The sequence below is a fragment of the Clarias gariepinus genome, chromosome 8, assembly GCF_024256425.1.
Source record: "Clarias gariepinus isolate MV-2021 ecotype Netherlands chromosome 8, CGAR_prim_01v2, whole genome shotgun sequence".
NCBI classification, from domain to species: domain Eukaryota; kingdom Metazoa; phylum Chordata; class Actinopteri; order Siluriformes; family Clariidae; genus Clarias; species Clarias gariepinus.
In genome coordinates, this window is record NC_071107.1 from 2,495,876 (window position 1) to 2,522,127 (window position 26,252).

At 36.9% G+C, this 26,252-nt stretch overlaps 1 protein-coding gene across 1 annotated transcript; it reads right to left on the minus strand.

Moving 5' to 3' along the window:
- Positions 1-4,257: 4,257 nt before the first annotated feature.
- si:dkey-27h10.2 (uncharacterized) lies at positions 4,258-26,086 on the minus strand. Its single transcript, XM_053501420.1, has 7 exons — positions 26,051-26,086; positions 25,862-25,944; positions 25,624-25,714; positions 25,459-25,530; positions 19,592-19,780; positions 19,354-19,432; positions 4,258-5,291 (listed from the first exon to the last, which is right to left on the minus strand). The coding sequence occupies exons 4-6, from the start codon at positions 25,526-25,528 to the stop codon at positions 19,386-19,388; spliced, it is 306 nt and encodes a 101-aa protein (XP_053357395.1). The 5' UTR covers positions 25,529-25,530; positions 25,624-25,714; positions 25,862-25,944; positions 26,051-26,086; the 3' UTR covers positions 4,258-5,291; positions 19,354-19,385.
- Between the last annotated feature and the right edge of the window lie 166 nt (positions 26,087-26,252).

Consider the following 26,252-nt stretch of genomic DNA (forward strand, 5'->3'; position numbering starts at 1 on the left):
CTAGTGATATTTTAAGTTCCATGGCCATTAAATATTGCCTAGTTAATTTTCACCCACCCTGTACATTATAAATCCTGGGCCCAGGGGACACAAAATTGCTAGGTAACAGTCATAACATTAAGGTTGAATTACCTTGACCAACCTTTGTTTAGATTATTATTTGCATGGCACCAGAATTTTTGGTACCTCCAGCGTCATGTTGGTCATGGTATCTTCCCAGCTCATGGTCTGCCAAAGGCCTGAACATTTTGTTGCCATAGCACATGCAATATCTGACTCTGATTACTGGTGTAAACCATGCTCTGAATGTCAGTCCAGGGCAAGGCTTTACTGCCCCTCACCCTGAAAGCCCTAGCAGCGTCACTAACACCTCAGCCTACACCTCTTGCTCAGAATAACTCTCCCCCATTAAGGAGGGTAACACTTTCTTTTTGCTTTCGCACATTGCAGCATCCGAACCATTCGCCACGGTAAATATACACACTGTATAAATAGAGAATCCTGGGATACTTTACCCATTTGGATCAAGAGGTTGGAGAGCTAGGAAAATTTTGTGTGTGCCAGGCGGCTGGCACCGATCTCGCAGTGTTGTGGGCTTCTCTGCATTCCTTTGCTACCTCCACCCCTCCTTCCTCACTACTTATCCAGAGTTAATAGTCCATGCTCGTTCAGAAACACTCCAGTCTTCTGCATGTTGGATCACGCGGGTTGGGTGTTACCAGATCATCACCAGATTTAACAAGTAGACGCTCAGGAACCAGAGCTCTGATATATCAACTCGGTAGAATTTTATTCAGCTACTGTATAAAGCTAGCACTGTTTTGACCTATTCCCTATCCCTGTTTAATTTTTGATTCTGATTGGGCACAAGGTGGTGAAGTTTTCTATCACATACTGTATCTACTTAATGCGGTCTTTGCACATTTTTTTCATTCTCTAGCAATCACTAATTCACACCTTTTTGTATATTGCATGTGCCACATAAAGTACACTTGATTAAATGTTTCAGTAAGAAATCTATGTTATCTTTAATGTAGTGAGTGAGGTTTTTAATAGGGAGATTATTTATAACATTTATGAAAAAGTTTCCAGTGTTTTCAAGGTTTTTGCACTGGGAAAGTCTCCATTAGTGTTTCAATAAAGAAATCAATTAAAGGCTTGTAAGGAAATAACTTCCTACATAATCTATTGTATATGTGACAACGTTTATTTTTTTTTAAGATAAATATGAAGACTTAAAAAGTACTACATGATGTTTAAATAATATAATTACTGGTTCAGGATGTACAGTACCGTTATATTAAAGATATTTAACCTGAGTTGAATAACACTGATTATTTTCCCATAACGCTTTTTCATGTTTTTTGATGAATTTTTGTATTTTCCAATTAAAAACGTCTATATTTCCACATTACAATGGGCACTGTTTTCAGGTGTACTAAAAGTTTTTTTCTTCTTTTTTTTTTGCAGTGCCAGCTAATTCCTGTCGTTTAGGACTTGATGAGGGTATGCTTGCACCTGGAGTTTATGTTAGGTGGTGCACGGAAGGGATGTCTCAAAATGTTTAAAGAGACACAATGAAAAATGAGAGAGAGAGAGAGCGAGAGAGAGAGAGAGAGAGAGAATGGATCAGATGTTAATATCATGACTATTGCTTAATGGAATCTTTCAATGGATTTTTTCAGTACCTACCAAAAAAGTGGGTGCTATTATGTTTGAGTGTCTGAATACACTTTCTCAAATTTCAGCAAGAAAAAGACCAGATGCATTTACTTTAGGTGAAAAAAAATCCTTTTTTTTTTTTTAAAGAATACAAATACATGCCACACTTTTAACTTGTATCCTTTCCGTCCACTTCACAATTACTGTATGTGTGGTTCAGGGTTTGTGGTTGTAACGTGACGAAATGTGTTAGGGGTAGGAATACTTTTGCAAGGCACTGTATATTTTTGTTTTACATTAATAATATCCTATTTATTCGGTTTTGAGTTATGATATGCAGACTTGTTGCATATAATGACAGCTAATGACAAAGTAAAGTGACACGGAGATGTATTGGTTAGCACTGTGGCCTCGCACCTCCAGGGTCAGGGGTCGATTCCCACCTCAGGTCTGTGTGTGTGTGTGTGTATGTGTGGAGTTTGCATGTTCTCCACATCCACATCTCCTCCGGCTACTCCGGTTTTCTCCCACAGTGCAAAGACTGGCATTTCCAAATTGCTCACAGTGAATAAGTGCCCTATGATGGTTTGGCACTTTGTCCAGGGTGTACCCTGCCTTGTGCACAATGTCCCCTGGGATAGGCTTAAGGCCTACCACGACCCTGTATAGGATAAGTGATATAGTGAGTGAGTGAGTAAGGACAAAGATCTGGCAGTGTGATGAATTAAATTTTATATTTTAATTAAATTTGTCTGTGCTAAGGGCATTTGTGTCCCACTAATATGCCTTTCTCCTGAGCAGGCCCGTGTTTTTAAAGTGAGCTAAGTGAGCTCTGTTTGGAGGCCTTGAACTTACCACTAAAAGGACAACACGGGTTGATGAAAACTTAAATGAATAATAACTAATATAATGAATATAACATTTTGTTAAATAAAGCATATCTGTAATACATTAATCCAAATTTTTAGCACATCTCTGCAGGAGCCATTTTCTTTTATTTCAAGTCAATCTATAAAGAACATCTTATCACTCAGTCCTCCTCTAGGATTGAGTCCTCCGGAATAATTAGCTACAAAGTGGAATACAAGTTTCCTACACTACATAGCCGAGCGGAGACACCTCATAAAGCAAGCAGAGAGAGAGCTTGTAGGTTACCATCTAAACTTCCTATCAGCATGGAAGCAGTTTTATGGCTCTTTGCCTTACAGCAATCTGTCTCCCAGCAGCAGTTGTCATACAGAACAGGTATCTGTTTGCAACAATTTCTAATAAAGATTTGGAGCTGACACTTCCTGAAAGAAAAAAAAAAGTGAGGTGACAAATATCACATAACTAAATATCATTCTTGTGATCAGGTTTAACCTGCTCACCGCAAGACACTGGATAACTGGCATGATCCAGGGTCAGTGAGTTTAATATGTCACAAATATAGGTGCTGAGGGGCCTCTTAGTTCGAACCAATGGACTTAATAGTGGTATTATCTATAAGTGAAATTAATATTTAATTACACATGCCTAGAGTTTAGGGTTATATACAGCAGCTACAGCATTTAATGTTATACACATATACATCTAAAACATTCCAAAGTAAAATAGATAACAGAAAGACAATGTTGACAACCTTGGCAAGTAGAATAAAAAAGGAGACATAATTGTAATGCATTAAATGTAATTGAGATTAAAGTAGATTTCTCAAAGAAGGTAGGGTAGGATCTGCTAATTATTTATTATAAAACCGCAATGCTGTTGCATCTTCAGGTTAGATGTACAGTTAGCTAAGACAACAGCAGCCCAGACAGATGTTCCTGTAAATCATCAAACAGTTTGACGACAAAAGACGATTAATCCTATTTTTTTAATATTTTCACTCCTTCTGACATGGTTTTTTCCTTAGACACACAAGATAGAAAAAATTATTGAATTTCAAAAGTTGTTCATGTTTTTTTAGAAGCTTACAGCAAATAAGTTTTTGGCACAAAAATGACAGCAAAATGTGACAAAGCCATAAAGATTAAAAACTAAATGCATTAAGTGGACTTTAAAAAAATAAACATAATAATAATAATAATAATAATAAAGAAGTTTACATTCTGTTACTGCTATTGCAGTTTGCCCTGCACTCATGGACTACTTTAATAAGGTGCTTTCGTCATCTACCAAAGTGGTAGAGAAGGAGGGTACAGTAGGTGACAATTTGGCAAAAGTCAAAGGTTTTCTCTAACTCCTCACTCATATTACTAGGAAAGTGTTTAAGTTTTTTTTTAATCATTATTATTTATTTTAAATTGTTGCTTACAAAAGATTGAGGTGAACAGTGTCCCTTTTAAGAGTCTATGTGAAGCAAATTGCTCAGAAAATGTAAATTCTTGGAGAACTGCTGATCTGATTTCTTATAAAAGTTTCCCCTGTCCGATCCCCTGCAGAAAGGAGCAGTCGGGCAGCTCCTTGGGTTTGGGTCGCATTAAACGGCAGTGTTTTTTTGGAGCAATATTAATGAAACTGGGATTGTTCCAGCCAGTATTAATTATTGGAAACTATGAATTCATTAATTTATTCATTTTGTTATGTAGTAGAGGTGTGAAGCTATAGCTTCTAAAATACCTATATTTATAAATACGTTATTTGCTTGTGTGTGGATTGGGTGCTTATTATAAAATTTATGTGCACAGTGTGGAAGTTGAGTCATGTCAACTGGACTTCTTATGGGTTTGAAATGTTTTGTTAATCATCCAAGTACAATAGTTTCTTCAGTCTGGGAAAAGGTTGGATAGAGACCCCAAATATATCCTCCATGTGATGTTTCTCACATGAAAACTCACTGATGGACAACAGACAATGTGAGGATGAGAGGTTAAGTTGGTAAGATGTAATGGTCACCCTTACTCCTGAAAGGGAATTGTTAGATTTGTCATTTTATGTTATTTGTCTCAGACTGATGAAACTACTTGGGTGTGTAACGAAATTTTTCAAAACAACAAGAAGGAGTTAATTTGACATGACTCAACTTCCATAAAACTCCTCCTGGAAGACAGAGAATCCTCATCAACATTTATGTGCATACTGTATAGACAGTAAACTCTACCGTACTGTATGAAAATCATAAAAATTCATTACTCAAATATAAATAAAAAAATCACATTTAAAAATGTTCAGCAATTTAAATAAATCCTTGATTCATTCGTAATGGAAGTAACATACTGTACAAGGACATGCAAACACAATTACACTATAGGTCCAAAAGTATGTGGACTCCTCTGTATTGGGAAATTGTTCTAATTTAGGCACAGGATTGCACGAGGACAGGCAATGATGTTGGATAAGGAGGCTAGGAGCACATTTGACATTCCAATTCATTACAAAGCTGCTTAATATGGCTGAATGTTTGGGCATCTTGGTTCTAATAAAAAAAAAAAAGATCATAAGAATACAACAAACAAAGATATCCTATAGATTAGTATGCTTACAAGTCTGTTGCAACAGTTTGGGGAAGAGCCAGATGCAAATATGATGGTCAGGTGGTTATATACTTTTGGCCAAATTGTGTATACATTTCATTTTTCTAAGATTTTTCAAATTTTCTTCTTTTTTCCTCCATTTCTGTAGGTTCTGTAAGATGTTTCTTGTTCTGGCTGTGGAAAAAAAAATATCAGTTGATGTTAATAGTTGTCTAACATTGGCCAACCTCGCATATGCTAAGAATAAGTTACCTACTACTTAAGATACATTTACATTTAAATTTATGGCATTTAGAAAACGTCTTTATCCAGAGCAAATTACAAAAGCTAGGATTTTTTTTGTTATATATCCTAGATAAGTTATCCTAGATAAGTCAAATATGTTTTAAAAATATTTATATTACCAAAATGCATGCTTTTTTTTAAAGAATGTTTACAATCTAATACTCACCAAAACATCACCAGATAATGCAATGTCATAATGCATTACTTGTATTTTTTTTTTCTGTGTATGTGTATTCAAGGTAATCTTCACATTATTATATTATATTATATTATATTATATTATATTATATTATATTATATTATATTATATTATATTATATTATATTATATTATATTATATTATATATCAGTAATGTCTTCAAATATACATGCATAACAGATGCTGCTGACTTGCTCTTGGTTGAAAGTACAAATACAGAATACTGAGCTCGATGCAGAGATAAGGATCAGACCAGCTTTGACCCAGGAAAGTGAGCAGCAGCTGAAAAACCTGGCATTCCTCGGGGGATTTATTAAGGTGGGAGAAACCTGGGGGCTAATCCAAGAGGCACGTTCAAATAACCTGTTCCAACTTTGTACTCTGTACTGGCCCGTAGGAATTAGGTTTCATTGACTGGATTTATTGGGTTTGGTCTGGAACTGGAAACCTTTAATAAAGTGACTAATTAAATCTCTTTTGTTCTTTTTCTTGGCTTTATGTTCTAAAACAGTCTAGTTCTGGTAGGTAAGGGCAAAGGAATGACAAGGAAGCAAAAAAGGAATATTAATGTAATGGTTTCTTTAAACAATCACTGTGTACATTTCAGGGAAAAGAAATCACCTGCTGAATACTTCAATCTCTGCACTTTACCTTAAAATATAAAATACAGAGGTGGAAAGTAATGAATCACATTTACTCGCATTACTGTAATTGAGTAGATTTTTTGTGTATTTCTAATTTTTTAAATAGTTTTAAAAATCTGTAATTTTACTTTTACTTAAGTATGTTTTGTTTAAAGTATTGTACGTCACTACATTTTAAATCATATTCATTACTGAGTAAAAAGCAAATGAATGAAAATGAAACATAATACAAATAATACAACGGGGAAAAATTGCACCCCGGAAACCACTGCACTGATTGATTGATGGGCGTGGAGCGCAAACGCGCTAAACTCACAACGATGAACAATGGAGACGAACATGACACGGCTGAAAGTGAAATGGCAACAAATTCTTATGAAGCGAACCCCTGGTCATATTTAAGCGACCACACAACAAAAGGGAACAGATTTATTATGCAAGGGTGTTCCATCATGATTGTGTGTACAGTTCACACAGACAGATGCAGAAGGTGGCAACAAGTTATCTGTTGATTTCCAAGGATCAGGCGTTCCACTTACTGAATGTTCATGAGAACAACTGCAGTGGATCATCATTCACGACATGTGTGCTTCTTTAAAATGTTTGCACTGCTCACATATTTTACTGCGGCTAAGAGTCTCATCACTGCACTATGCTTGAAGTGATTGATGTTGGGAAAAAATAGGTGTATTACTGCAATCTGGTGAAATGTGAGCTACAAAGTTTCTAAGTAATTTTTTTTTATTAATGAAGATTCCATCGCCATGTACAGTAAATAACTGCACCAGAATGTACCAGTGCAAGTGATAGAGTAAGAGGAATGCTGGAGGACCTGCTGAAACCCTAAACTTGTCCCCCAGATTTATTTTTAGTCATTGTTCAATTCAATAAGAAATGATAATAACCCATTATTCTTATGAAGTTGAAAAAATTGGCCATTGCACTTGACTTCCTCCACATTATTCAGAGCAGTTTCACTTTTTCTCCTTCTTGAGTGAAGGAATGGATCCAATGTTGGTGATTTCTGGACTCAAACTGCCAGTGCTGGCATGTGGAATGTGACTGTGATGTACAGAGCTGATATGGACAGAAGAAGGCGTCTATCTTTCAGTGCTCATTTGATCACAGCTCGCTCTGCTATGCTGCACAGAGCAGGACATGAACTCTGAGGGTCAGTGCAGATGAGTCCTTAATAGACCTTTGGAATTTATGTATGTGCTCTAGAGATACAAAGTAAGAAAGAAAAAGCATAACATGTGTGGGTATTTATTTTTAATACCATGAACAGATACATGAACTACCAGGAACTGTTGAAGAAACCAGGTACTTCACACTGACTTCAATCAGAGAAGGGATCTAACCCTATACTCTGGAGAGGTAAAGCACCAACACTCTGTACTGCATCACCGTATCACCCATGGTGTGGGAACAGGTGACACTAACAACCAGGGCCACTTAAAGAAGAATATAGAGTCTAAATAGAGGTCAGTCTGGCTGAGTACTAAGTGGTATTAGCTCATATGGTAAGTTATAAAAACCTGCCCTGTGGGAGTCATTCCTCTATAAACAAACCCTCTTGCAGATCTACAAGCTGCAGGGTTTTACTGGAATGCCCAAGCAATGTTTTACTGCAGCACAGTCTCATCACCCAAGTGTACTTGTAAATGTCAATCATTGGTGGCACTAGTGACTCCTTCCATAAATGCAAAAAAATACCCTATAACAAACACACACACGCATGCACGCACACACACACACACACACACACACACACACACACACACACGCAAATAGTTTGGGAAAGGTATGTAAGGTGCAGTTTTCTTACACCTGGAATCTCAGATGTCTGTCAATTACAAATCAAAGCAAACAGTTTTTCATGTCTGATCAATTTTTTCAACAGATTAAGAAAAAAATTGAAATCTGATAACTCTAGCCTCGGAGATGACTATGGGCATATCTATCAATGCTCTGCGTGCATGTGTGCGTTTGTGCATGTGTGTGTGTGTGTGTACATGTCTTCAAGTGGACATTTCCTCTTTCATCCGACACTCTTAAAAGAGAAGTCTCTTTGAAATCTGAAACTGGTATCTACAGCTAACAAAGCAAATACAGAGCGAAGATAATTTAGAAAGCTGACAGAAGAGTATGTGCGTGTGTGCGTGCGTGTGTGTGTGTGTGTGTGTGTGTGCATGTAAATATAGTAATGCATGGAAAATTATGCATGTATATATGACTATAAATCTTTCATGATAAGGCAGAGTCTATATATTGTGCTTACCTTGAAACTTCAAGCAATAATGCTTAGCAGTAATACAAAACTTTATTATTCATATATTACACTTCAACTAGTAGTTGGAGGTCTTAGCAATAAAAACAATATGCAATTTAGTTTAAAGGTGATTTTACACTTGGTCATTTATGTGTGTTATAATAACAGTGGTGGCTCAGGGGATCAGGCTCTGAGTTACTAATCAGAAGGTCAAGGGTTTGAGCCACAACATCACCAAGCTGCTGCTCTCGTGGGCCCTTGAGCAAGGCCCTTAACCCTCTCGGCTCCAGCAGTGCCATATCTTTGGTGACCCTGTGCTCTGACCCCAGCGTCCCAACAGGCTGGGATATGTAAAGGGAATAACTTCAGTGTTTTGTAATGTATATGTGTGACACACGTGAAATGTTTGATGCTATCTGGCAATCCTGCTTAATAAAAACACATAACAAAAGGTTCAATTAAACCTTTTCTGGTGTCGTTTCAGTAAAACAGTACTGTTACACTATCATGATTATCACGATAGTACTAATTGCTATCGTGAGACTTTCTGCTTATGGAAGACTTCTCTAGTGCTAGTCCTTGATAATGGCCAGTTACAACGTTTTCCACAACAGGAAGATCTTCAAGACAGAGGAGTTTGAGGTTTGTGTTCATTTCAAGGACAACATGCAATTAGAAATGACTAAAAACTCAAACATTCGATAAAAAAAAAAAAATGAAACGATAATAGGTTGATGGCAGCTTAGTGTGTTAAGGCTTAGTGTGTTAATACCCCTGTCTGCTATAACGGTTGACGCTACGCTCTGACTCCAGCCTACTAACAAAGCAGGGATGTGCAAAGAATAAAGGATTTCACCATTTAGTAATGTATTTGTCATGAATAAAGGCTGAACTGATAATCAATATAAAACCAGAAACTGTCACCTTTATCAATGAACAAAGCACTGCATGAGCATCCATTCCAAACTATTACGATTAGTACTGTATGTTAATGACAAATGGTGCATTGGTCTTGTTTCATGTAACCTCTAATTAGGACTGTCTGACATTTGACCTTTGACATAGATGCCTGATGGCAGGTCATGCGGTCCAGCAGGAAGCAGATGTTCCTTGAGTAAATATGTCAGCAGATAGATAATGACCTCCTTCACTGCCTGATGTACATTGATTTTGTCTCAGTTTTGCTTAAGTTCTTTCATTCTTTCCTAGTTAGTTGTAAATATTCTGAATAATTCTCTTCATTCAGCTAATGACAAACTTCCTTATGACCTGTAACTGCATGCATACTCGTGCATGTATAGACAACTTTATGAGACATGGCTGCAAAGGCATGAACTACCTCTTAAAGTAACCACATGACAGCGATTTCGTGTTTTAGAGAATGCGTCACTGTTAGGCTCAGTGTGAGAAGCAGTATCTTTGCTACAGATCAGGTTTTCTCAACCCTGGTCATAAAGGACACCCTGAGAAAACATTCAAATGTGCAGGCCAGAGGGTCCTCCAGGACCTGGGTTGGAAATAACTTAGAAGTAAATATCAACATAGGGCAGTGGTGGCTTAGGTGGTTGAGGCTAAGTGTTGCTTATCAGAGGGCCACGTTTTGGCCCCTGGGCACGGACCATAACCCTATATATGACACCCGGTCACGGAGAAGCAAGGCATCCTCAGTGCAAGTCCCAACCCTGGAGAAATGGGTTTGAAAAGTTCTGTTCCTGGAATGGTTTTATTGTATCTGAGATTCAATCTTAACTGGTTTGTTGTAAATCAATCATTTTCGTTTCAGCATACTGTAAATAAGGGTCCTAGAATTAGCACAGGACAGTGTTTATAATTACAGCGGCAGTTCTTTGGTAAAGAAGTGCAAGAGCTCTTCAGTTCTACAACCATAACACGGTTGCTCTGTGTTGCCAAATTCCTTCCTGCCTTACACAAGCCAATGCAAGGAAGCTGTCTAAAAGTATGAAGCCACTTGGTGAAAAGAGAATCAAACACTGAAGGCTAAAAGCAGAACATTCACTGCTCCGGCACACATACAGGAAGTCGAACACCCTGCACTCATTTGCTGTGGACTAATTATCACCTCGCTTAAGTGCCCCGATTGTAAAACAGCTCCTTGAGTCCTTACAAATTTAGCCGTTCTAAAAACACACCACATTTTCAGGATGGCCAGCAAAGGGTGGGTAAAAAAAGCTCAAGAGAAGTGACAGCTGGAGGAAGAAAGATGATGAACATACAGTCAGAAGAAGCCAAACTATATAATATCAACACACCGCAATACCACGGTATACAGATTTCAGGTACATTTAAATATAGTTACTGCTAAGATTTGTTTTGATAGAGAGATAGAGAGGTATCACTTCTTCTTGATCTTCTTGATTTTTGCTGAATGGCAAAATCAAGAAGTAAATAAAAAATGCAGATGAAAACATAAAATATCATATTGATGGCAATAGACTTTGTGACACTTGAATACAAGATGTAGTTACATCTGGGTGATTCTAAAAACTAAAGCCATCTTGGGACTGACATAAGATATGATAAAGGAGACAAGAAGACAATATAAGGATGAAGACTTTTTGCCAACTCTGTATAGTCATAACATCAAAGATATTGACAGATGACGTGAATAGCATTGATTAACTCACCACAGTGGCACAAGTCAAAGGGGTAGGATATATTAAGTGGCACTAGTCAGTTCTCTAAGTAAATGTGTCGGAAGCATAAAAAATAACATCTGAGCAACAAGGTGTCCAATTGTGGTGGTTAGATGACTGGGTCAGAATGCTGAAATTACAGGCTGTTCCTAGGATGAAGTGGTTAGTACCTAACAAAAGTTGTCCAATGAAGGACAATTGGTTAACCTGTGGCAGGGTCATGGGCACCCAAGCCTCACTGATCAAACGCAAGCCTGTCTGGTCCAATTCCACAGAAGAGCCACTGCAGCACCAATTGCTGATAAAGTACATGCTGGCTATGATAAAAAGGTGTCAGAACACACAGTGCATCACATCTTGTTGTGTATGGAGCTTAATATCAACAGACAAGACAGAGTGCCCATGCTGACCCCTGTCCGCAGCTAAAAGTGTCTACAGTGGGAAAGTGAGCATGACTATCCCCCTCCACCACACCATTACAATAGAAGATGAATGCCTGGTCTGATGAATCACGTTTCCCTTTACAATATGTAGATCTCTGGGCAAGTATGGGAGGGGAAGAGACGGCGCCAGAATGCACTTTTAAGAGAAGGCAAGCTGGCGGAGGTAGTGTGCATGAAGGCATGGAAAAGGGTTTTCTGCCTCCCAACTATAGAGAAATATGAGCTAGGAGATCTTCAAAAGATCCCATTGCATAACTCCAAAACCACACGTCTGGTCTGCAAAAATAGTGGCAAAGAAAGAAGGTGTAAATCTTTATAGGGAAGATAGAAGAGCGGTTGGAATTATTGGTGAACTAAATGAACTAAAGAATTTTTGGGTATAAGCCATTTGAGTGAGGCCAAATGGACATCAAAGCAAGTTGACACACATACAGTAGAAGCATGAACTCACTGCAATACAACACTGAAAGTCAGGATGAATGTAGGCAACTCTGAGATGAAAAGAGTAGTATGGTCCAAGAGTTACAGTATATAAAAAGACTGATTATATACTAGTGATTAGCACTAGTGAAAAATTTACCTTTAATAAGCAAAGTCCAATCATTATGCTCTAGCAAACTGAATGCATCTTTTATCATGCAACTTTACCAAGTGTTTAATTCATCCCCGATCGCAGTGGCTCACAGTCACTTTCTTACTTTTTATTTTTTTTCCTTTTTTTGTTTGTTTTCTTTCTGTTTTAAACATGTCCAATTCCCACGCATCAATATTATCGCACTCCCACATCAGCAACAGCTGCCAACCTCGGCGGTCAAAGACTATCATGTGCTCTGACACATGTCACACCAGCTGACCACATCTTTTCAAACTGCTGCTCATGCACCGTTGGGGACAGTGTCATATACTCAGAGGAAAGTTCTATCTACCCCTTTCGCTTGCACAAGCTCAACGTCTCTATGCTTGATGTAAGAGTGCATGTTTGCCTGCCACCTCCACCCCCAAGAAAGCACAGGCAAGTTGCTGTCTGGACTCCTGGCTCTGCATGGTTGCAAGATTACCCAGGATTCAAACAGGAGCAATCGCCTTAGTTGTTTTCTTTGCTTGATGCAGGCCAAACAAAATCTTTTGCACAAGCATGGAATACACCTTCTGGCATGGCTGTTCAAGAAAAAAGCTACTTTCTGCATCTGTTAGGATTAAAAGAATAGTTAGCAGCTGTAATATATTAATCGTCGCAAAGTTGCAACTTGTTTTTGGCCAGGCTTTGTTGATTTTCCAAGAAAACACATTCAGCATCTACAGTGACTAAAAAAAGGCCAAATCTAATTTCTCTTTGAAAAGAATTATATTAATTAATATATTTATGTTAATTGGAAATAGGAATACATTTTATTATTTTTTATATTAGTGTTTTTGCTTTGTGGTTTATGCCAGTGTAATATTATATTACATTATATTTCATTATAAGTATATTAAATATAATTCTTTTAAAAGTCTTAAAGGCTTATGAAACCATTAAAGACGTGAATGCGAGCACAGTGTTGCAGTGCAGCAAAACTTATATAAAGTTTATTTATACAGTAGATTGTTTAATGCAAATTCTATTATAAAAGGGTCATTCTACAGAAAAAGAATATTAACTTCTTTGATAGCAATAACTCTTACTTTTAAACTTCCGCTAAGAATCCACAAAAAGTTGAGCTTTTTAATACATTTAATATCTCTTGTTATTTCTCTTCTTGGTAACACCAATGACAGTTTAGACAAAAAGCTTAACTATGTACAGTTATGTCAAAGTTACATCAATTTTTATTAATTATTATATGTTTTTTATGTCCAACTTTTGGCAGTTATAATCATAAAATGAGTAACACCAATGCTGGACTTCGCATGAAATTGTTAAATAAATTATGACATTTCTAAACAAATGAAGTGAGATAATAAACCTTTTGCATTTATCCAGTGCTCTTCAACTAGAGACCTCTGATGCAGGAACAATTTCAAATTGTCAAATATCTTTTTTTGTGTAACAGTAACACCAATGACATAGTTTGGAGTGATTGATTTTTTTATTTCATATGATTTATTTTAATCAATTATTGTTTAATTCATTGTTTAACTCATTTTATATAAGATAATGGTGTTATTTTAAATCAGATTTATTTTATATTTAGATGAAAAGTATGTGGTCCCATTTCTGGTCCCAGTTACAAGACATTTACTTAAACTTGGCCTTAAAAAAAGGTTACAATTCAATATTAAGCATTAAAGTAAGAAAATGTGTTTTATGATTGAAAGTACACTCTATTTTCTGAATATATACAGCTTATGTTTCTGTTATATTAATTTAAATTATTTTTGCATCAACAAATCTAAGTGACAGCACTTTCCACCATTTTTGTAAAATAGACCCGCCCAAAAAGTTTACTTTATATCTCCTTCAAACACAATGCAAAAGATAATTTCATGCTATTAGTGCCACGCTAGCAAGACAAGAAGCTGCGTAAGTATCCTACCAAAGCACACCTGGCTTATACTACCACACAGACATGCGTATTAGTAGTTTAGCTTTCGTAAATAAAGTTTTACTATAATTATACTTTTCTCTATAGTCTAGATCCAAAAGCTTATCCAGCTTGATATGATGGAGAGATCAAGGGTATGAAGACGCGCCTTGTATAGCTGATGCGTCGTTAGGTTCTTTAGAAGTTTTACATAAATAAATATCGAATCAACCAAGTTTATAAGTCAAGCATGCACTTTAAAAAACAAGGCCATGAAACATATTAACTAAAATACTCCACTTCATACGGACACATATAGTTCAGGCTATAGCTCTGGTGGAAAACGTTTAGCTCGGCTCATCTCAGAAAAGCAGACACGCACCACCTGCTCTAACTCAGGGGTGGAGTACTTAAACAGCTCTTCAAGCAATGTTACAGGTGGCCAGGGGATACAGATAAAGAACCATTACCACATCAAAACCCAGGAAACACAAACACACTCACACACTCTCTGTTACACACATTTATTATCTCCACACTAGAGCACACAAGGTAAATGTCAGACTGAAGTTATAAAAACTGCAGTGCTCAGAGGAGAGCTCGCCGCTTTTCCAACACAATGGCCCTGAACTTGTTTAAACAGATCGTATTACATGTTCTAATTATTAAACCGTGCTACACTGCTATAACTAAACATACCTTATTAATTAATATGTCCAATTAGGCTAGGTTCCCACTCGTGAGAGTGTTAGAGCAGTGTGTTATAGCAATGTTTCCCAATCTTACCCCCCCCCCCCCCCCATAAACCAATGTGATTTAAAACCAATGAAGCAATTGGAAAGACCAATCGTGGCACTGAATCAAACAAAGAATTATCAATGATTTCGCTAAAATATAGGAAGTTTTTTCTCTTGGAACTCTTTTCGGTTCTTCTGCACAATCAAAAGTCCCGGTCTGACTTGAAAGAGACTGCATTTGTAACTGCACCATTAAGTTTGTCCCAGAAAAGGATGGTCTTTCTTTTAGATCTTATGGTCTTATGGTTTATATTCTATATATAGAATGTATAGCTTTTCTATAACAACATTTATTGAAATGGCTTTGTAGAAGTAAGTATTGTTAGACCAACCAACTGTTGTCTAACAATAAAATTAAAAGTCAGTGTCTAATTACTAGTGTTTTTTTTTTTTCACTAGTAAAAAGTAGAGTTGGGTATACTTACTATAATTCCACTTAAAACTGTGGAAGTGATACATTCAACCCTGTTTTAACATCATGCCCACTTCCTGGACAATAATAGGGCAGTAACACTTATAAAAGTTAAGTCTAATTGCACAGGTCACTTCTGCTGAGTTCAGCTCCAGCCAGTAATTTAGCAACTAAACCAGGTGGGATAAGTGACAGGTATCTTAGATTTATATGTACGTCCCCTGAAGAGTCACCCTTTTGTCTTTCCAAGGTGTGTTTTTAGACTTTCCCTGACATTTTGTCAGGTCTTTCTCACTATGTTCATTGCTTCCTATGATATACACTTGATACAGTTGGAGCTGTTTAAACAAACACATCTGATTCTTTTCAGACTGGATCTGAGTCACTCGGTCCTTGGTCAGTGGTCCTAGATTAAAAATATATCTCATAAGCGGTCATGTGACTTATGAGATAAGTCACATGACCGTATGAGAAGGGGCAGATCAGAATTCGTGTGACTTTTTTGCCTCTACACGCGAGTGGGGTACTCGCCGACGTCATCAGTCAGCACCAGCAGCGCATGGATTTCACAGCAGTGCTTAAGCAGTTTTATACTTTCTTCTGGACCACAACAAATCCAGCTCACTAACTGCTTGCCATCCTCCAGAGCAAAACCCCAAGCATATTTCTGTTTGCATATTAATATTAATGAGTGGTTGCACAAACTCATGACCTTATTCAACACAGTTGGCGCATGCAAAGACGCATTGACAGGACAGACACGTCCACATCTTAAAATAAAAAAACCTTGCGTTATTTTTTGTATGACTGCACCTGAATCCCAGCTATCTGATATCACCCAACTGAGGATGGATTTCCTGTTGAGTCTGGTTCCTCAGAAGGTTCCTTTCTATTGCCATCTCAAATTGTGTTAATGCTTTGGCTAAATCACATTAAGAAATCAGTATTTGGTGGAATAACCTCGATTTGCAGTTACAGCTTTCATGAGTTTTGGCATGCTCTCTACTAGTTTTTCACATTGCTGTTGGGTAACTTTATACCACCAGCTTTGCTTGATGGTTTGTGACCATCCATCTTCCTCTTCATGCATTCCGGAAGGTTTCTGTAGTAAATTGCAGTGCTCTGCAATGCTTTTCTTCCAGGCTGTGTATATATATATATACTGTAGAATATGTACTGTATATATGCCTGTGTGTGCTCAGCATGGAATAACCTATGTGGTTATGTTTTATATTTCACTGTGAGAGGTGAGAGTATATGAGCTGGTATAAAATGAGATATCGAGCCAGCCTGAGATATAACATTACAAGCCACTGCATATACGGGATTATAAATAACTGTGATAAAGTGATGCATTAAACAGGCATATTCTAGTTGCACTCCATTTTAAACACTTTAAATTTAACAGAAATGTATCAGAGTAATACTTGACTGATTCAGCAAATAGAATGATGCACATTAACTATCACAGTATGCTATCCAAGCATTAACTTACAGAAGTGTATATTTATGTGCACATATTCTAACACGCACCAGCTGAGAGGAAAACCTGAGCTCGGCTTTCTCCAGAATGGCGCCAAAGGAGGCATTAGCAGCCATGCCTGGTGTGGTGTGGGGTCAGGGCCCTGACTGACACGGCTGACAGATGAAAGCAGTAAGTGTGTTCCATACAAAGCCTGACCTGTCGCCAACACTTGACCCTTTCTCCACTTGGGCAGTTTGCCTTACTCAGATTCTGTTTCATCTATTACAAATTAAAATGGCCGTCCATCAATACACCAAGGAAATGGATAGTATTACACACTTACGCTTACTAACGAGTAGTGTCACTTAAAAGGGTAATTCGATAAGCAATATTAGACAAAGAAATTGTTCTTTTTTTTCAATTTTTATGTTTTTTTTTATGGTTTCAATTTATTTTAAAACTAATCCCTTGTAGTTAAAGCACATTAGGCAGCAGTTTAAAGGGAAGAACAGCTCCCTAGCAAATTGAAGCCTTTTTTTTTCTGAGTATCCTTACTAACAAAAGGTTTTCTTTGCTTGCTTTGATCCTGAAATGGTCTATATAGTAATATAGTAATAACATTTTAATAAGCAATTCAAATCCAACGATCATACACAATTTTATATACAACTTCCCTTTGAAAAAAATTAAAAGCAATCACTAAAATAGATAGACACACCTTTGCATGATTACATCAGCTGTGTTGCTTTCCAGGATATTTTAATCAGATGTAAGTGTAAGCATACTTTAATCAGGGGTTTTATCTAGGATGTGGAGATACCCTCACTTTTTAGTGCGGTTCTGCCACCGGTCATTAGAGAAGCCTGTATCTGCTGAAAGGTCAGTGATACAGGTCTCTCATCAGCAGTACAAAGTTGTGTGAATTCCCCGGGGAGGTGAGGACAGATGTGAAGCTACTTGGGCCTCTAAATGTTCCTGCACAGGTGAGCTGCTAACATCTTGTCACCTGTAGCACTCTGACGGAGACAAGCCCTGCCGCAAGGGTCTGGAGACATGCAAGCTGGCCTGGACCTGCTGACTGATCGCTGAAATGGGCGCGATGACAGTGGGCTCTTCTCAATTTCAGGTATTCAGCAAAGCATTTTGATTTTTGACCCGGCATAAAATATTTTTCCCTCTATACCTTCTGCTAAGTAAAATAATTGGAAGTAAATTACTCTTTGAATTACATGCTGATATAATCTTATACTCCTAATATAAGTTGTAGTGTAGTTAAACTTAACTATAATTAAGGAGTAGATAAGGCATTTTGAATATAACATTAGTTACTATTGTCATCATTAGGTTCATACACTATTTTATTTTTAATGCTTTGGTTTATGAGTCTTTCTGAAAGTATATGTTTCTATATCAACATACAGTACCATATGAAAAAATGTAAAGACACAGGCAAAGATGTAGGATTACCCTCTGAACGAGACACTTAATCTTGGTTGAGTTATCTAATGTACTGTATACTGGGGAGGCATTATACTATATATAATCTTATTTAGTTATAATATTCTTAGTATATTATTCCTTCATTATAACTATATTATATGAAATCACCAAACATCAGTTTATGCATCGCTACATATCAGTAAGCTACACTTGTTGTTATGAGTATACAGTACACTCTATCCCAGGGGTCCCTCATAACTCATAACTGTTTTCATGCACTACATGAAATAATGTTGCTTTTAACTGAAATCAGTATCATTCACATTGGCTCATAACACAGTACTGTTGAATGCGGGAGTCTGATTGGACAGAAGATACAGAAACAGTTTTCAATGGAACAGCTCCTACTGAGTACTCTGATTTTAAAGAGTGAGAGGTGTTCCATGATTGGTCATAATAGAGCATAACAGCACTGCAACATTTTAAGTATATATATATATATATATATATATATATATATATATATATATATATATATATATATATATATATATATATATATATATATATTGTGAATTATCATGCTGTCTCCTAAAGAAGGCTAAGGTGAGCTACAAAGCTGTCTACCCTCTAACACAAGGCTGAATCCCAAATCCCTTTCTAACCCATGCTCACTCATGCATTACTCGGTGTGTGGGACAAGGCATTATACACCCTACATAGTGTAATAACCCTTTATTTTACGCTATTTGAGAATGAACCCTGAAATCCGGGTGTTCCTTTTCCCTCCCACAGTACAAAGACATGCAGATTAGGCTAATTGATGTTTCCAAATGTTTGATTTAGAACTTATAAAGTATTATATTTGTGACCAAGCCTCTTCCTTCTAGAATTCTAGAAAAGAATGTACACCTGCTAGCTTATTAAAAATAAATAAACCACAAATCCTTTTTGTAAACTGATAATCGTGGTCAGGTTAAAGGATGAGCCCTTAGACTGTGTTAAAAATTTAGGGTTGCTAAACTGGGAAAAATATCCATTTTCAGTAGGAATGTTACCCTGTCATATGTTTTATGATTGTTTTACTCTGTGTGTGTGTCTGTGTGTGTGTGTGAACTCACCATTTCATTTTCATCTTCAGCTCATCTTAGAATTAGTCATTGAGGCAGATGTCAATAAAGCACACACTAAGATCATGCACTGTTGGAGAGAACGCAAAAAAAAAAGTCAGAGGACTACATTACATATCTGTTTTATTTTTAGCTTTTACACTCAAAATCACAGTCAAAATCCTGCAAATAGAAATATTACAGGATCTCAGAAATGTCTGGACAGACACATATTTTTATTGACCCCCACCTGCATTGTTGTTGCTGTTGTTCTCATTGAGCCCATCATTCAGAGTCTCCACAGAGGTCTTGGTGGAGGGTGTGGCATCTTCTTCACTCACGTCCAAGCTTTTTGGCTCGGCCGGCTTCTCAGCAGAAGTTTCAGTGGTCGAAGTCTCCCCCGGGTTTTTCGTATCCTGCTGATCAGCTTCATTCGGGGCTGTGGAGGAGAGTATGCGATAACGGACGGGATTAATGTGAAATCATTTACATGTGAAACATTTCAAATCCTGGAGCGGGCTTAACTGGAGCGTTGGCATGTACAGTATCACAAGCTGCAACATGTTTAAAATAATTTGTGATGCTGGTTTATATTAGTTTCATTTCATATGAGGGGCGTTCAAGTCAAACCAGGACTTGTGATGAAATTTCTTCATGAATGGAGGCATAAAACAAATTGATGTGAAAGATTGAAAGGTATAAACATTTAAAATTAGACTGTATGTCCGTAAATAACGATCGTCCCAAGGTGGCTCGGAGCCCACTGCAGTCGTTCCTATGAAAATTCAGTGAATGGAAGCAGTTATCAGTGTGGCATCATATAGAGAAATAAAGGGAGTTTTTACACTCAGAACTGTGTTCTGTGCAATCAAAAGTCCCAGTTTGACTTGAACATTTTTTTCTATTAATCCATACAAGTGAAACTTGTATACAAGAAAGTAAAGGGGGAAAAACATAGCTATAACTAAAGGATCAAGGTTTTCCACATATCTCTCCCTTTCCCACACAAATCACCATAATAAACTCATTTACCAGTTTCCACCAGCACTAAACCACCAGCTCTCTAAAACCACCAAACAAAACCATTAGTCCTCATTCCACCACACACACACACCCTCCACATACAGCAGTTATTTTCGTTGCTCATTTTCTGACTCACTTCCTCCATAATTATTACAGCCAACTGAAGTGAGTGAACTCTGATTAGTGAGCGCAGTCAGACCTACAGGGCTCGTGCAGGAGATACAGCTGGTCCTGGTGGGAAAACAGAGGCACCTGCTTATTACCAGGGACCGAGCCCTGACTCAGCTAAAGCACATCTGCGTTACTCACTCATTGGCCGAGTGCAATCCATCCCTTTGTGTCTTTTCATCTCACTTTTCCGATGTCTGCTTAATGCCTTGCTAACATCAAACTCTAATCCACAGTTGTCGGACCAAAGAGCTGAAATAACCGTTATTAGGTTTAACATGGCTAATGGTATGTCTGGGTCCTGACTTTCTGAGAAAGTTCTGCAGATGTTAATGGTGAGTCAGAGAATGTGAATTGGGCTGAAAACGACAGGACAGTCAGCAATTCTTTTTTTTATTATAATTAAGAATTTATTAGAACATGTCTTTGTTTTGCATTGTGTACTTAAATAGCAAAAGCTGTGTTTTTTTTTTACAAATGGGGAATTTTTTTTATAATTTATTATTTTAATTATTGTTAGTAGTAGTAGTTTTGTAAGTATCACAATGATTAAAGTTTACAGTTTTGGTATTCTTTTTAACCTAAAACTTTTTACCTCTGGAGTTGCTCCACTCGGTGGTTGTAAGAGACATTACTGTTCAGTTGATGAGTCGTAAAGTTTGTCAAATAGAGCATGAATATGGTATAGTCAGAAACTGCCTTTTGTCTCTACGTCCACACAATGATAATAATAAAAAAAAGGGTGCATGAATATATATATATATATATATATATAAAATTTTAAATATCTGCAAATTCAAAAGTTGAGAAAAGAGGATTTACAATTTGTTGCACGCATTGCTGTAAAAACTGTAAGAAGTGAGCTTTCTTTCCTTTCTCAGTGGTAGCCCTCAATTGTGCCATTTTACACTTATGTCAGGTGTACACTTAACAATAAAAAAAAAAAAAAAAAAACTTATTTCAGCCCAGCTTATTCATCTCCCTTTTAAAAAAAAAAGAGAGAAAGAAAGTAAAAGAAAGGGCTCCGGTACTCCATTAGTCAGAGTCCCGGACTACCCCCGGATCTGTCACCTCTCATCTAATTTCTATTCCCCAGACAACAGAAATGACCGGATCTCCAAAGACCTATTGCAAAATGTGTCTGTTAACACATCCTTAGTGATGTAATCAAGCTGTTCTACATGCTGTTCTTGTTTTGGTGATTGCCTTATTTGGTATGTTTGTTTATAACCTAAACAATTCAATGTTTCCAAATTAAGATATAAAATGAAAATTCTTCAGATTTTACAAAGGGCGTTCAAGTCAAACCAGGACTTTGGTTCGGACAGAATAATAGAACACAGTTTTAAAGGTAAAATCTCTAATGCACCTATCCCAGTGTTTCACTAGTGCTTGGATACCATTAAGGTAGAAAGTTTTCTCAGTGTGCCAGAGCCTTGACCTGCTTCAAGTCTGAAACGCTGGCCCCCCAGGAACTCCTTCTACACAAGTCAGAACTGTACAGGGGGTGTGGCAATAACTCCCAGCTGAGTTCCTGTTATGTACAAGTGTTGTTGGTGAACGATTGTGTGTACAGTTCCCACAGACAGATGCGTCTCTTTTGCAAATTGCCGATGTTGATTTTCAAGGATCAGGCGTCACACTTCAACCAATATCTGTATTCAGTATTCAGTAACCTTCGCACCATCCCAATCATTTTACTGCGGCTATGAGTCTCATCATCAAGTCTCCAGTAAATTTCAATCAGCTTTACGTCTTCGTTTATGAGAGATTTCATCAGAGAGAAGTCAAAAAGATGCTAAAAGATAGAATTTATGGTAACTAAACTCCTGTTTTTATGGTCATGCTTTAACAAACAGTTAAAACAGCAGTAAATCACACACATTGTTTAAAATTCACAAATCCATTTCACATACAGTATCCTAGAGGAACAGGTGAGTTTAGAAATCTAGATAGTGATAAAACGATGATATGTTGTTAAGGTTAGGAGGAACATTTCTGACCTTCACCAAGTAAAAAAAATAAGCCACAACCAAGACTTCTGCTTCCTGCCATAAGCTATTGGGTAACGTTGGGATTTTCGGTTTCTTATAAAACGTGAGCAATAACTTTTGGGTGTTCCTCTTAACAATAAATAAAAGATATCGTTCCTCAAGCAACACATTTTTAATTTTAAAATTAAATATATCAGATTTACTGTAAATGCCTCTAAGAAATATACAGGTGCCAGTCTCTCACCACAGTTGTTGTCTTAGAGTTCCACCTAGTGGTGAGAACTGATATTAATTGATCAAAGTACGCCACAGGTACCATCTAAGTCATATGTGCTTTTAAGTATATTCAATTTAGAGGTTGAATAAATGAAACATAACATGAAACTTAAATCGTATAATAGTGTATAATAGAGTCAAACTTAAGTTATCAAAATATTTTTTTTTAAATCTCACTCACACACAATAGGAAACATGGAAAGTAGCCTATTCTGCATGTCTTTGGATTGTGGGAGGAAAATTTGGTACCCAGAGAAAACCACCAAGCTCAGGAAGAACATGCAAACTCCACGCACACAGACCCCAGAAGGGAAGTGACCTCTTGACCCTGGAGATGTGAGGCCACAGTGCTAACCACTATGCCACCAAACTTCATTTGTTAATGTACTCTGCTGTAAAAGACCTCTCCCAGTCTACCTGCAGTACCACCACAGCCCACCAGGAGGCTTTACAATTTAGGAAACACATTTTTTTTAATGTATTTATGTATTATTGCATGTAATAAGTAAACCAATAACCAAATATAAGATTATTAGACATATTTATTCATGTTAAGCTTTAAATGTTCTTATTCTTTTTCTCTTAAATAGAAAATTTTGCTTCTTACAAGAAATAAATGCCAAACTAGAGTTGCATTAGCTACCAACACCGCATGCCTTTTTCAAGCTTTCAAAGTCTAATGATCCTTTGTTGTTGTTGTTGTTTATTTTAATATATCGTGAGTAAATAAGGATTGGCGACATGCTCTAAAATATAACTTTAAAGCTTTTTTTTTTGCAATAAACTAACTCCTAATCTTAGATCTAAAGCTGTTTGTGTAATAGACTGTCCTCACTTAAACCACTAAAGCTTTCTTTTCTCCCGTGATCTGACCTCTACAGCATTTTGAACAATGATCTGATAACTGATCTTTTTGTTCTGCAGGAAATCCTCACTTCACCGCTTTACCATCTAAAATCTCCTCTATTATCGAACTCATCTAGCGCAGTTGAAAATAATCTTAACCTTAATCCAATACTCAATCCAACATCGACAGTTTTATACTGCAGTAAATTGTCTGTAAGTTAAAGTCTTAAATGGAATTGATTAATTTTAAGTGTTTTTATTAAGTATTTAACAATTTATTTTTTTGTTGTTGCATAAATTACCTATTTTTTTAATGGTATATTTACGCTTTTGAGAGAATGTGTGTAAATTAAGGAAAATTTGATGCAGAAGTGCAAATGTGCCTCAAGAAATTCAGATACCTAAATAAAAATGAAGCAATTGATGAGCTAACTCACTTCCTTCTGTGTTCCTCAAAGAAAGAGGAAGTAAACTGGTGCATCATTAACAGAAACTATTCACAGATGTTGCAAAAAATGTGCAGGCACGCAAATGTACTGTAATTTTCACACCTTCTTTCAAAGGAATATGATGTAAACTTTGTGGCCAAAGAAAAATCAACATTTTAGACATTTTAAGAGTAATTTTTTTCGGCATGCATTAATCAAAGGAAATATTTAAGTTATTGGAATTGTGATAAGAACTGTCCAACGGATATCTTGATCTTGAACGAATAGTGGTGAACCACTATGTGGAAGAAGTGTGCTAAGAAAAAAAAAATGACCATGAATGGAGATGTAAAGTCTGTTGTGTACACACCCATGACGGCTGCCTTGCCTATCCTGCATTCATTTGGTGTGTAGCTTGTGCATGTCCTCATAAATTACCGTATTCATGCAAATAGAGGTAAGAGGCAAAGGAGACCGCCGGCACGGCAAAAGTTGTGCGACCATGCCTGCAATTACCCCAACTTGTATGATGTATCTATGTAATAGTGTGTTAAAACAACTAGCAAGAGATTAAAACCATCTTAAATGTCGACCTGAATGCTAAGCTTCCCGAGTGGCATGTTCGTTTATGTTATCCAAAATTGTTCAGGTGAATTCTCCCCTCTGTTCCTTACTGAAATTCTCTATTAACACATGCAGTATGTGAACAAATGCGGACACAGTGTTGCTGGTTGACTGCGCAAACTCATGGTTTACCAGCAAGTATATTTCCATCCTAAGACCAATTTCACAAGCACAATCTAACAGGAAATCACAAAACAGCCACTAGTAAGGTTAGTCAGACAAAAGACTTCAGTTTGCTAGGGAGCATAAAGATTGGACTTTGGAGCAATGGAAAAGGGTAATGTGGTCCTGATTGACCCTAAGGTTAGACCCCTTTCTAGCAGGATGGGTGTGTCACGCATGACGCTTATGGCACTAGGATGACAAACGGTTATGATATGGGGTTGCTTCAATTGGTCAGGTCTAAATAAAGTCAGCTGACAACCTGAATCTATGGAATTTAACATTTACATTTGGGCATTTGGCAGATCCAGAGCGACATGCTTTAAAGTTTCCGTCATTGGATAGATACTTATACTGGATTACTAGGTTACAAACTAAGTGCCATCAGTCAAGCACAGTTGGGAAGGGGATTTTGTTTTCTGGTTATGGGTTATGGGAGCATGAAGAATCATCTTTACAAATCATTGGCCACCACATTATGCTCCGTAATCAAAGCAAACAGATGATATTAATCAAATCTTAGTGTGCATGACTTTTTGGCCAGGCTTGTTTTATGTACAGATAAGATACAGTATATTCTAAAGGATTTCCACTACCTTTTTCTTCCTCAGTCTTCTCTCCGGTGCCAGTTGGAGATGACTCCTCAGCAGACGCAAATGTTTTCATGTCTGTACATGCGTAAAAAAAAATGAATATCAGTACAGTTTGTCTACCATTTGAAGTATTAAAGATATAGTCCATTATGTAGTTTGTGGAAGAACCTTTAGGCGAGACATCACACAATTCTGGCTCGACTAAAGCCAGTGGAATCTGAGCATCTTCATTTTTGGCATGAATATCTACAGAGTATCTCTGAAAGGCAGAATGAAGTGCGCTTGACTAAAATGAGTATCGCAACACGGTATTTAGGAATAATGTGGTATTTGGGTACTTTCTCAAAAACTATCAAGCAGTAAAATAAATAGTGCTGACAAATTGTGGTTTTAAATAGTTTCTTACCCTGCGATCACCTTTATAAACACAGAAGACGATGATGCAAAAAATAATCAAGCAGATGACAACCAGAATGATGATGATGTACACTATAAACGGAGCAAATAAAGAAACAGCGTTTTAACAGAAATAATAATATACTGTACTGTATGTATTATAGTTGTCATCTGTTTATGTGATTAATCAAATGTTTACCTGATGAAGAGACTGAAAATAAAACATCACAACATAACTATTAGAAGGTAGAATGCTGCAGCAACAACACATAAGTTCATGTCTCTTAGTATACATGCTGTAAATAATAATAATAATAATAATAATAATAATAATAATAAAGGAAGTGAACATTTATTCAACAGCTAATGAAAATTACAAGCTACAAAGCAGTCTACAAAGT